Source organism: Chiloscyllium plagiosum, chromosome 34, assembly GCF_004010195.1.
Source record: "Chiloscyllium plagiosum isolate BGI_BamShark_2017 chromosome 34, ASM401019v2, whole genome shotgun sequence".
NCBI classification, from domain to species: domain Eukaryota; kingdom Metazoa; phylum Chordata; class Chondrichthyes; order Orectolobiformes; family Hemiscylliidae; genus Chiloscyllium; species Chiloscyllium plagiosum.
Genome location: NC_057743.1, coordinates 16,830,257 through 16,844,382, shown reverse-complemented (window position 1 = coordinate 16,844,382; position 14,126 = coordinate 16,830,257). Strand labels below are relative to the sequence as shown.

Here is a 14,126-nt window from a genome sequence, read left to right as displayed (position 1 = left end):
TTAGGGTGAGAGGGGAAAGATATAAAAGAGACCTAAGGGGCAACCTTTTCACACAGAGGGTGGTACGTGTATGGAATGAGCTGCCAGAGGATGTGGTGGAGGCTGATACAATTGCAACATTTAAGAGGCATTTGGATAGGTATAGGAATAGGGAGGGTTTGGAGGGATATGGGCCGGGTGCTGGCAGGTGGGACTAGATTGGGTTGGGATATCTGGTCAGTATGGACAGGTTGGATCGAAGGGTCTGTTTCCGTGCTGTACATCTCTATGACTCTATGGTATGGCAACTGTACCATTCAAGATTGGAGATAGTTACAGAAGGTGGTGAACTCGGCCCGGACAATCACAAAGGCCAACCTCCATCTGTAGAATCCATCTACCAGGCCGGTGTCAAGGAAAGGCCGCCAGTATTCTCAAAGATCCATCCCACCCTGGCAATGTTTTTCCACAACCACTACCATCAGGGAGAAGTTACAGAAGCCTGAACACACGCACCAGCTGGTTTCAAAACAGTTTCTACCCTACTGTTGTTAGAATACTGAATTGACTCACAAACTCTTAACATTCGCCTGTACCTGTGTTTTTGTCTTTGCTGCTGTTTACCTAATATTTACTTACCTATGCTACTTAACTATGTGATCTGCCTGTATTGTTCACAAGACAAAGCTTTCACTGTGCCCCTCGATACACATGATAATAAATTCAATTCAATTTAATTATTCAGATTATGCATATGTAAAGAGTTAGGATTGATCGCTTTACCCAGATACAACTTTCTGGAGAGTAAAACAAAAATTACAAATTGTGAAAATCACACCAAATTATAACGCAATGCAATCTTTCAAATTTTTTACTCATTCAAGGGATATAGGCATTGCTGCCAAGGTCAGCATTAATTCCCCATCACCTTGACTGTTTTCACTACTTGAAGCAAGAAAGCGGCAAATGCAAAGAGGACATGAATAAAAAACAAACTGCTGGAGAAACTGTGTATCTGGCACGATCTGTGGAGAGGGAAGCAGAGTTGACACGTTAAGCTCAATGACTCTTCTTCAGAACCTATATTTTTTGGGTTCCAAAGAAGTCAAAGAACTTGAAACATTAAATGTTTCACTCTCCACAGATGGTGCCAGACCTACTGAGTTTCTCCAACACTTTGTTTTTATGGCAGATTTGTAGCTTTTGTAAGATTTCGTTTTTCGAAGAGGACAGGATTTTTTGCAACTGAGATACCACTCACAATTTAACAGCCTGCTAACATATACTGTCTGTGCTCAGAAGGGAAAGTGTAATGGGACAAGTACAGAGGGGACCTCATGGCATGGAACCTTTACAGTTACAGACTTCAATATATACAAGATCAGGCATGCTTCTGCAACAATATCCTTCCTTGGTATTGTTAGCATGTGTTACTCTTTTGAAAATACCATGCTTTTAGCAACATTGATGCTGCATCAGTTACATGAACCTGAAATGACACTGTATCTTTAATTTCATCATATTGAGAAAGTGAAACAATGTGATCTTGACATTTTCATAGAATCTCTACAGTGTGGAAACAGGCCACTTGGCCCAACAAGTCCACACTGACCCATTCCTTTATGCAATTATTCTACATTTCCCCCCGACTAATGCACCTGACCTACACATCCCTGACACTATGGGCAATTTAGCATGGCCAATTCACCTCAGCTGCACATCTTTGGCTTATGGGACGAAAGTGAAGCACCCGGAAGAAACCTCTGCAGGCACAGGGAAAATGTGCAAACTCCACACAGACAGTCTGTCCTGAGGCTGGAATTGAACCCGGGTTCCTGGTGCTGTGAGGCAGCAGTGCTAACCACTGAGCCACCGTGCCACCCCCTTCTTTAGTAGTTTAATAATGTGTTTCATGGAAATGCAGTAATGACAGGTATTAATGCAATTTTGTTGCCAGTGGCATTCTTCTGTAGATTAGTGAGAAATTATTTTTAATTACTAGACTGTTTCAAATTTAGAGTAAATCGGAACGACATTAATAAGCCCAATCAGTAGCTGTTAAGCCATAATCCTATTCCTGATCAGTCAGGCTTAATGAAAAGTTTGTATTACACTACTGTATTAGGTTCTGTCTAAAATGAGTTGGATTTTATAAGATCATTGGATCTTTATTTCAGCACACAATTAAGACACAGGAAAAGCAGAGTTCAAATTAATTAAACTAGTAAATTTACATTCTCAGTCTTGAGCACAGTTTGGGCTCACAGCTATCAGACCACTTGAAAAGAAAAGCAGAAATATTACAAGCGAACCTGCAACTTTTTTTTCCTCAAAATAATATTTTTAAATAAATTACTAGACCTTCTTTTAGTTTTAGGAGGGGAAACACTCCAAAAGTCAACTTGCGGGGAAATGCAAGGAGAAACATTTTCAACCAGCTGTTCTATGAACTCACATTAAAACACTCCTCAACCCATACGGTAAAAATGGTAATGCTAACAAATAGGTTAACACTAACAGTAAAATATTGCCCTCTTCAGACAAGAGTTCTATCACTGAGCGGCAATTTATAGGCCAACTGTTCTGAATTAGTAGGACAGTCCTATTACAAAGATGTAACCAATCCCTCTGAAATCTTTCAATTTAATCCTGTTGTCATAAAATAAAAAATAACTACCAATTTATGCATACAATCCTAATTGTAGTATAAATACAATAAGTAGCAGAATACACAAACATCAAATAGAATCAGGAATAAGGTTTTCACCACCCATTTGAGATGAAGTTAAAAATCACACATCACCAGGTTATAGTCCAACAGGTGTTCTGTGATTTTTAACTTTGCCCACAACAGTCCAACACCACCAACTCCACATCATTTGAGATTAGTTAAACCACATTGCTTCCTTGGTGAAATGCCTTATTAGGAATTGTGATAACAGTTCTTCTGCATATCAAGTCATATGGCAGACTAGTCTGTGATGACTCACTATGGTAAATTATCTTGATTTCAATGTAGTTTAATAGGATCATGCAATATAAATGATCCCAAGTGCCATCTGATACCAGATTAAGAGCTATAAAGAACACAAAGCAATTTTCATGCTGGTGTCTAAAATTTGGAATAAAGGCAATGTTTTCAGTCCAAACTGATGCAAGGGCCTTCTCAAATAACATATCACATGCAGAAACTAGGATCAAATCAAACACACACACACACACCCCTCCACAGATGCAGAGATTGTTGAATGATCTGTGTTGTTCATACACAAATAAAAGACACATACCTGTACCTACTCTTCACCAAATACAGTCATACAGCATAGAAAGAGACCCTTCAGTCTAATGTATCTGCGTCAACCAGACATCCCAATCTGACCTAGTCCTGTTTGTCAGCATTTGGCCAATATCCCTCTAAACCCTTTATTCATATACCCATCCAGGTGCCATTGAAATGTTGTAATTGTACCTACCTCCACAAATTCCTCCAGCAGCTCATTCCATACAGATTGCAGCCTCTGTGTGAAAAAGTTACCCTCAGGTCCTTTTTAAATCTTTTCCCCTTTCACCCTAAACCAACATCCTCTTGTTTTGGACTCTCCCACATTAGGTAAATGACCTTGGTTATTCACCCTATCCATGCCCCTCAATTTTATAAACCTCTATCAGGTCACTCCAGCCTATTCAGCCTCTCCCTATAGCTCAAATCCTCCAATCTAGGCAACATCCTTGTCGATCATTTCTGAATCCTTTCAAGTTACACAACATCCCTCCTATAGAAGGGTGACCAGAATTATACGCAGTATTCTAAAAGTGGCCTCACCAATGTCCTGTACTGCCACAACATGACATCCCAGCTCCTATATTCAACGTTATGACCAATAAAGGTGAGCATGCTAAACACCACCTTCACCACCCTGCTGATCTGCGAGTCCACTTTCAAGGAACTATGCACCTGTACCCCCAAGCAGCACTCCCTAAGGCCCGACCATTAAGTGTATAAGTTCTGCCAAGGTTTGCCTTACTAAAGTGCAATACCTCACATTTATCTAAATTAAACTCCATGTGCCACTCCTCGATTCATTGGCATATTTGATCAAGGTCCCACTATACTCTGATAACCTTCTTCACTGTCCACTACATCTCCAATATTGGTGTCATGTGCAAACTTACTAACGATACCTCCTATGTTCATATCCAAATCATTTATATAAGTGATGAAAAGCAGTGGAGCCAGCACTAATTCTTGCTGCACACCACTGGTCACAAGCCTCCAGTCCGAAAAATAACCCTTCACCACCAAGTGCTGTCTCATATCTTCAAGCCAATTTTGATTAGATTCCCTCCAGTGTGGAAACAGGCCCTTTGGCCCAATAAGTCCACACCGACCCTCCGAAGAGTAACCCACCCAGACCCATTTCCCTCTGGCTAATGCACCTAACGCTATGAGCAATTTATCATGGCCAATCCAACTAACCTGCACATCTTTAGACTGTGTGAGGAAACTGGAGCACTCGGAGGAAACCCACGCAGACGAGGAGAATATGCAAACTCCACACAGACAGTCTCCCAGGACTGGAATCGAACCCAGGTCCCTGGCACTGTGAGGCAGCAGTGCTAACCAGTGAGTCACCGTGCCGCCCAATTTTGGATCCAATTGACTAGCTCCCCTAGATCCCATGTGATTGTACCTTACTAACTAGTCTGCAAATACTTGGATTGAATGTCATGTTGACGTACAAGTTGAAATGTACATTTTTCCTTCCCACACACAGACATATCAAGTGCAACAGTATTCTCTCAGGCATATTTTCATCTTAAGCACTGACAGTAGTGAATGCACCTTAAGACCCATTCCACCTCAAAAATAAATCACTGGAGTTACTGTTTTCAAAGACTTTTTATTCTTTAAAAAAAAGATGGGAAGTACCCTCCACCAACCCATTTAAATTCAAGTTTGAGAAATGGCATATTCTTCTTCAACTCATTGAATCCATTACTGTCATATAGCAATTCCTAAATGTGAATGTATCATTAAGGCATATATTTTCATATGTTTCACAGGTCAATAATAGATAAGTAAATAGATTTCATTTGATGACCCACACATTCATAGCCAACCATGACCATTTTCAAAGTTGTGCCATTCTTAAATACTTGGTAATTGTTTGGAAATCATAATGAGAACTATACCTAATCATCTACGATATGGAAACTTTGAAAGCACTTGTAAAAGTGCGTGAACACACAAGCAAGGTGCTATACTACCACATCACCTCTGCAAAAACTTCCAAACAAACAGGTGATCTTGTCTGTGTACCTCCAGTAATGATGGGTCCTTGTATGAATTGGCGTGCAAAATCAAATTCTCAGAAAAAGAAAAAAGGGCAAAAAAAAACATAAATTTATATATCGCATATCGACAAAGCAGAAAGCAATTAAAAATAATTCATCTGTTTCAAATACGCAGTGAATGCAAGAAATTAAATAAACAGCAAGCTAGTTCTCAACAAAGGAACACAAGCAAAATTCTGCATTCAATTAAATGTACTGTTTTGTATTCCTTTAAAGTTCGGAATTTACAAATGCAGCTTACCTTTCACTGCATTAAATACTTAATTAATGTGGCTCTCATTCATCTAGAATATATTTATACTATGTGACTGCAGCTTTTTGTACTGATGAGTGAGGGCTCTGAATATAGAATGATGCAGTCTTTTGAATGCCTGTCACACGGGAAAAGCTCATTATCCAGACAACTTCAAACCTAGGTCGTGTACAGGATACAAGCTATTATCCTAACAATGCAGCCTCCACCTCAGGTCATGCACAGCCCATCAGTCACTACCCAATAGCATAGCTTAAATGCCAGCAAATGTGCAATTAGCCTGACAACACAGCACAAAATCAATACAGAATCACAAATCATCACCAGTCTCAAGTCAGCTTTTGGATCACAGTCATTATCCTTACAAGACAGCCTGAAAACCAGATTACATATAGACAGCTCATCCATTATCTTGACAATACCTTAAAATGGGAATATGCAGCAGACATTCATTATCCGCACAGTATAGTCACAGCCCCAGGTCAAACACAGGAATCTAATTAACTTGCCAATACTGCTTCAATCTCAACTGTAAAGCAAATCATTTTCCTTCCATTGTTTTAATGTAAAAGTTAACTGTCTCTATAAAAAAAAGGTGCAGGAGTTATAAGCTTTCTTTTACACTGTCCTTTTCTTATCTGCTTTTTTCATAAAACCACTGAATATTTTGAGGACCATCTGGCTCATCAGGCTACCTTGTTCAATGGATTCTATTCCATTTGTAAATTGAGAACATGAATACTGAAGGGACTTTGAACATGCAGCATGTTACAACTGATACTGACCTTACCCAACTTACACTGGCCTGCAATTTCTATCAGTAATACCAGGTTTTCTCCCTTGCCATATCCAGATGCCAATGCCTACTGCAGAAATTCAGTGAGAGTTGACATCACAATTGAGAATCTGTGGTCTAGGTAGTTCAGTTATAGAACAAAGAAATTACAGAGAAGGAACAGGCTCTTCACCCCTCCAGGCCTGCGCTGATCCAGATCCTCCACTTAACCTATCGTCTATTTTCTAAGGATCTGTATCCCTCTGCTCTCTGCCCATTCATGTATCTGGACAGACACATCTTAAATGACGCTATCGTGCTCGCCTCTAACACCTCCTCTGGCAATGCATTCCAGGGACCCACCAGTCACTGCATAAAGAACTTTCCACCCATTTCTCCCTTAAACTCAGCTTGAACTTGTGACTCCTAGTAATTTTCCCACTCTGGGGAAAAAATTCTTGCCATCCACCCTGTCTATACCTCTCACGATTTTGTAGACCTCAATGAGGTCTCCCCTCAACTTCCATCTTTCTAATGAAAATAATCCTAATCTACTCAACCTCTCTTCATAGCTAGCATCCTCCACACCATGCAACGTCCTGGTGAACCTCCTCTGCACCCTCTCCGAATCACCCAGATCCTTTTGGTAATGTGGCGACCAGAACTGTCTGCAGAATTCCAAATGTGGCTGAACCAAAGTCCCATACAACCATAACATGACTCTTTATAGTCAATACCCCGTCTGATGAAGGAAGGCATGCTGTATGCCTTCTCAACCACTATCAACCGGTGTTGCCACCTTCCAGGTACAATGGGTCTAAACACCCAGATCTCTCTCTACATCAATTTTCCGCAGGGCATTTCCATTTATCGTATATTTTGCCCTTGAACTGGACTTTCTGAAATGCATCATCTTGCATTTGCCTGTATTGAACTCCATCTGCCATTTCTCTGCACAACTCTTCAATTTATCTATATTTTGCTGCATTTTCTTCACAACCTGCTACTCCACCAATCTTAGTGTAATCTGCAAACTTGCTAATCAGACCACCTATATCTTCCTCTAGATCATTTATATATATCACAAACAACAGTGGTCCCAACATGGATCCCTGTGGAACACCACTGGTCACATTTCTCCATTTTGAGAAACTCCCTTCCACTACTAGTCTCTATCTCCTGCTGTCCAGCCAGTTCTCTATCCATCTAGCTAGTACACCCTGGACCCCATGTGACTTCACTTTCTCCTTCAGCCTACCATGGGAACCTTATCAGATGCCTTACTGATGTCCATGTATATGACATCTACAGCCTATCCCTCATCAATGAATTTTATCACTTAGAGTAATAGAGATGTACAGCATGGAAACAGACCCTTCGGTCCAACCTGTCCATGCCGACCAGATATCCCAAACGCCAGCGCCCGGCCCATATCCCTCCAAACCCTTCCTATTCATATACCCATCCAAATGCTTCTTAAATGTTGCAATTGTAGCAGCCTCTACCACATCCTCTGGCAGCTCATTCCATACACATACCGCCCTCTACGTGAAAAAGTTGCCCCTTAGGTCTATTTTATATCTTTCCCCTCTCACCCTAAATCTATGCCCTCTGGTCTGGACTCCCCAACCCCAGGGAAAAAACTTTGTCTATTTATCCTATCCATGCCCCTCATAATTTTGTAAATCTCTATAAGGTCACCCCTCAGCCTCCGACGCTCCAGGGAAAACAGCCCCAACCTGTTCAGCATCTCTCTATAGCTCAAATCCTCCAACCCTGGCAACATCCTTGTAAATCTTTTCTGTATAACTCCTGCTAAGATTTGCTTTCCCAAAATGCAGCACCTCGCATTTATCGGAATTAAATTCTATCTGCCACTTCCTCAAGGAATTTAGCCTGATTTTTCTAACTGGGCGACCAGGGAAATACCTAATGATTTTTCTAACTGGGCGACCAGGGAAATACCTAATTTTGTTTCACAATAAATCCTATTAGCGCTTATCGTGAAAGGCGCAACAAACAGTGAACCTCAATTAGTGAACTCAACTTTTAAACCCTACTCCTCTCATGTGCAAATTACATTTTGGTTTTATCCTATCTAATCTCTGCAGTTCTGGAGACTTGCATGTCAACTCTTTGACTCTAGATTACTACTCATTCCCTCACTAAATGACTTTCCGATTCTACTTTCAAACCCATCACATGGAAAATCTCCAACTGATCCTCTCTCCCTTCGTCATAGAAATGTGCAGAACTGAAACAGGCCCTTCGGTCCAACTCATCCATCCCGATCACATATTCTAAAGTAATCTAGTCCCATTTTCCAGCACTTGGCTCAAAACCCTCTAAACCCTTTTTATTCATACACTCACCCAGGTGCCTTTTAAATGTTGTAATTGTACCAGCCTCCACCACTTTCTTTGGCAGCTCATTCCATACATGCACCACGCTATGTGTGAAAAAAATGCTCCTTTGGTCCCTTTTAAATCTTTTCCTCTCACCCTAAACCAATGCTCTCTAGTTCTGAACTCCCCCACCCCAGGGAAAAGACCTTGTCTGCTTATCCTGTCCATGCTGCTGCTGATTTTATAAACCTCTATAAGGTCACCCCTCAGCCTCTGACCCTTTAAAGATTACAAAATCTACATTTGCAACCATGTCTTCAGTCATCTTTAAATTGAGTCATTTATAGAACGGAAAAAAGAACCAATATCAGGGCATTCTTTTGCACTAAAATTGTGAAAATGGCCAGGGGCCAGAATTAGATGCTGAAGGCTCCTGCCCGAAATGTCGATTTTCCTGCTCCTCAGATGCTGCCTGTGCTTTTCCAGCACCACTCTAATCTTGACTCTGATCTCCAGCATCTGCAGTCCTCACTTTCGCCAGAATTAGGTTAACCTATAATGATAACTGGTCAGAAAACTCTCAGCAGTCTCCTGTATTGTAAGCAATTTTCAAACACCAGATTCTCGCTTTCTTTAGTAAACAGAAGGATGAAGTCTTTCTTCTAAGCATGCATTTTCAAAACACATACAAGCGTAACATGAAATGAATGAAAATAACAAAATGCAACAGAAGAGGGACAAATTAAAGGAATTCTCACCAGTTGAGGGAAAAAGACATGAACCATGGTAATTTTTTCTACCTTGTCTCGCAGTGAGAATGTACCCGGTGACCGAGCAAACAAGAACTGGTTCTTCACTTTCAGTTTACCAAGGTTTGCCACAATCAGCTGGTTTGATTTGGAGCTTTCTGGAATCAGGAGGACTGGAGCACCAGCCTCTATATCAAGTAGGATTCGAGATGCTCTCTGTGCCTTGTCTCGTACCTATAATCAATAAAACAGATGAGAAATAAAGTGCTCCATTCTATAAATGTAAGATGATTTGCAAAAAACAGTCTTGGAAAAAAGCTACAAATACATAGGTCTGCCAGTATCTGTAATGGGGAAAACAAGGTTTCAATTTCAGGAACAGCATTTCAATAGAATGTTAATTGTCACTAACTCCTTTTATAGTAGCTTCACCAAGCTTCACACATTCTCCAGTGTCGAATAAACACTGAGAGGGTTAATTTTATGAAGAATATCTTGCGTTTTGTCTCATCTTACTCTAGTGTTCAGATCAAAACCTGTGGTCAAACATGCAAGCTGCAACTCTGACAACTTACCTGACAAAGTTCAAATAACTCCATTACTGCTACAAAATGATTTGCCAGGTCTGAATATCCTGACCACTGTTAGCTTTCTGCAGAACAAAGCAATTAACTTAATTATTTTAGCCTTCTGAAGCTCTGTTACAGGTACATGAGCAGTAATCAGACTTGATATCAGAGTCTCTCAATTCTGCCTTTTGGATACATATTACAGTTCTTTGCACCACTTACAATAATGGATAATTATAAATCAGACAAATCATAACTGCTCCTATTCACTCAAACCTTCACTATTCCACACTTGCAGGTACCCTGTTCCTCATCCCTCACAATCTCACTCCCAATTCACCTCTACTAGCTGCTTACAACTTGTGCTGCAGCACAGCTCTTCAGCCCTCCGATCCTCCATTACTATGCATTTCCCCCAACTCCCTGTATCATCAATGAGCTGACTTAACATTACTGTCTCAAACTTTTACACTAAATTCCATTGATCCTCGTTTGTCAAGCTCAGCAAATGCTTATTAAATTACACAACATAACTCCAATCATGAAGGATGTAAAATGTTACACTGTGTAGCTCATTCACTGATTATTGTACTGTACTATAAATGTCACACAATTCTCTGCCATGAGGTAATCAATGGCTTTGCATTTGGCATTGCATTTGGCAATATCAGCAGGTGGTTGGCCCACTGTTTGTGGCTCATTGCCGCAAATTTATATCATGGAATCATTAGGCGGAATCTTTTTGTGACCTGAACGACGTGGTCTGTGACAAGAAATATGCGAGAACTGCGTGAGAAGTCAGGCGAGATCTTTCCCTACTTTGGGAGCAAACTATTGCATTTCCAAATAGAGTTCCAGATGACATGATGAGATTCTCATGAAGGAGCATCTATTTAGGGGGAACATTGCTTGTTGTTAGCCTCATTAACTGCAAATTTTATCTCAGTAATATGCAGATTCCTATTTTATCACTCTCCACGAAGAAACTACATGTCAATAATCCTGCCATGCCAATCAAAGCAGGTACCTAACAACTTCAGCTTGCTGCTTGCACCTATGGATCACCATCTTGTAACCTATTAGGATTTCCAAAAGGAAAGGTGTTTGATAAGGTACTGCATATAAGGCGACCTAATAACATAAGGGCTTATGGTGTTGAGGTAGTATATTAGCATGAATAAAAGAATGGTCAACTAACCAAATGAAGCAGCAAGTTGGGATTAATGGGTCATTATCCAGATGACAGCCTGGAACTTGTGGAGTGCCACAATTACTTACAATTTATATTAATGACTTGGATGAAAGAAGAGAATGTACAATAGCAGCAACATCATCTCAGGACACAAGCCAAGCCAGAGTGCCTGCTGTACTCACCACTACCCCTACGCCTCATCCACCTGCCCCTCAGGATACTCATATCACCTGTCAATCTGTACTTTAAAGTTGTATTTCAGGGCACACTGGCAACTAGTATTGATATACTGCTGCAAAGACACTGTGTTCATGGACAAGCAGCCATTTCATAGATTGGACCAGGCTGTATTTCAGGGCTGTTCCCTGGTTCTCTTTGTGTTCACCTATCGTAAGGCTATCTGAATGCTCACTGTATCTCTGTCTTGCCATGCCTTTCTGTGCTTTGTTCCCCGCATCCCCAAAGTCAGAGATAGCAGGCTCAAATGATCACGTCTTGCCTTTCAATCAGTGCAGTCACAAAGCCAGGATGCTTGTTATGGTTGTCAGGAGTCCTCATCAATGTAATACTTGCACCCTTTCACACAATGTGGACATTAAGTCAAGAGAAGCCTCTAATATCAGTACAGAGGTTTGGTCATGGTCATTTGGCCACCCTGGGCAGTTGGGATCAAAATACCCTCATCATAAGGAGTGAAGAGCGTAAGTTCCCTATGGTCCCATTCTCCAGGAATGAGAGAAATGGAGAGGTTGAGTAAGGTAAAAGTGGGTGGCACAGCTATTACTGCTAGTGCTTATGGGAGAAAAATAGTGTGGTGCCTTCGAGTGTGAGTAGGCAGTGCAGAGGTCATGAAGAGTTAGCAGGAAAGGAGGGTGGGTTAGGATAGAGGGAGGTTGGGGTAGGTAAGAATGAGTGAGGGAAGATGTTGTTTGTAATAGTGAGGGGGTAGAGCACTGAACATTGGTGGGAGAAAAGTGCAGGAGCAGAGATACACTGGTTCTGAGAGAATAGAGAAATGATGGTGGCACATATCCTAGACAAACCGAGGTCATTCCTTGCACTGCTGCACATTCCCCAAACAGCGGTGCCATTTCTCCTCATTTACCAGATCCAGAGCAAATATCACAAATTGTGCAGGGCAGGGCAGACTGATAGCACTTGTCTGGATGCATAATGGCCATTTAAAGATGGCATGAGTTCCAGGGATACTGGTCTATTTTAGATTATCCTGGCAGTGTCAAGTTAAGAGTCATAGAGACGTACAGCACAGGAACTGACTCTTTGGTCCAACTCGTCCATGCCGACCAGATATCCTAAATTAATTTAGTCACGTCTACCAGAACGTGGCGCATATCCCTTTAAAAGCTTCCTATTTATGTAGCCATTCAGATGCCTTTTAAATATTGTAATTCCACTAGCCCCCACCACCTTGTCTGGCAGCTCATTCCATACATGTGTCACTATTTGCGTGAAAAATGTGCTCCATAGGTCCCTTTTCAATTTTCCCCTCTCACCCTAAACCTATGCCCCCTTGTTCTGGACTCCCCCACCCCAGGGAAAAGACCTTGTCTATTTGTCCTATCCATGATTTTATAAATCTCTCCAAGGTCACCCCTCAGCCTCCGACGCTTCAAGGAAAACAGCCCGAGCCTATTCAGCCTTTGCCTATTGCTCAAATCCTCTAACCCTGGCCATATAGCATTGGACGAAAGAGGTACCCCAGGGGCACTATGGATGATTAAGTATGTTCAGAATGATGAAGGAAGCATGTTCAGGATGATATGACAAGAAATCTCACAGAGATAAAGCTTCTGTGCAATTCAACGAAATCGACACAGCTAATATATAACATTCAGTCCACTGTCTACGTAAACCACTTTGGTACGATTTATTTAAATGTCCAACAACAATGTATAAGCAATTGAGACACTGGTCACTATTCAGGCAATCTAGCTGGGAGGTAGGTGATCACTGGATTCAACGACTGCCAAGGCCCCAAGCTATGGAATTACTTTACTAAATCTCTTTGCAATCAATTTCTAATCCCTCCTTCTACAGACCATTTAAAACTACCTACTGTTCGCTGAGCTGGAAGGTTCATTTCCAGATGTTTCGTTACCCTACATCTTCAGTGGGCCTCAGGCAAAGTCCTGCAACGAAACATCAGGAAATGAATCTTCCAGCTCAGCGAGCAAACTTGCACCCAAACTCTCAACCTGAGCTAAATATCTTCTCAAAACTTGCTACTACCTACTATCAATCTCTGGAATATCTGCCCTAAAATCTCAAGAGACATGCCAAATTTTATTTCATTAATTGCCCCAGTGAAGGACCTTGAGCCATTTCATTTAGAAAAGGCCTATGTAAATGCAAGTTACTCTTTTCCCTCTTTGTTGATCCTTTTCAAATATTTTTGCCTGTTTTACAATATTAATACCTAAAGGGGCTGTAGATTTACAGGCAGATTCATATATCTTCTGTGTTATACTTCAATCACAGAATCTCTTTAGTGTGGAAAGAGGCCATTCTGCCCATCAAGTCTACACCAACCATCTGAAGGGCATCCCACCCAGATCCAGCCCATCACCCTATCCTCGTAACCCTGCATGGCTAACCCATCTAGCCTGCACATCCCGAGTCACTACGGACAATTTAGCATGACCAATCCACCTAACCTAGTTAAAAACAATGACTGCAGATGCTGGAAACCAGATTCTGGATTAGTGGTGCTGGAAGAGCACAGCAGTTCAGGCAGCATCCGAGGAGCAGTAAAATCCACGTTTCGGGCAAAAGCCCTTCATCAGGAATAAAGGCAGAGAGCCTGAAGGGTGGAAGATAAGCTAGAGGGTAGGGGTGGGGAGAAAATAGCATAGAGTACAATAGGTGAGTGGGGGAGGGGATGAAGGTGA

General features: G+C 41.4%; 1 protein-coding gene across 6 annotated transcripts in view; it reads right to left on the bottom strand.

The window, feature by feature from the left end:
- vps13d (vacuolar protein sorting 13 homolog D) overlaps window positions 1–14,126 on the bottom strand; it is a 297,670-nt gene that overhangs the window by 200,132 nt on the left and 83,412 nt on the right. For 5 of the 6 annotated variants that reach the window (XM_043675645.1, XM_043675640.1, XM_043675641.1 and 2 more), the window contains exon 24: window positions 9,466–9,690. In XM_043675645.1, the coding sequence (XP_043531580.1) occupies window positions 9,466–9,690 (225 nt within the window). The remainder of the gene's footprint in view (window positions 1–9,465; window positions 9,691–14,126) is intronic. The other variant, XM_043675642.1, reaches the window with a different exon arrangement.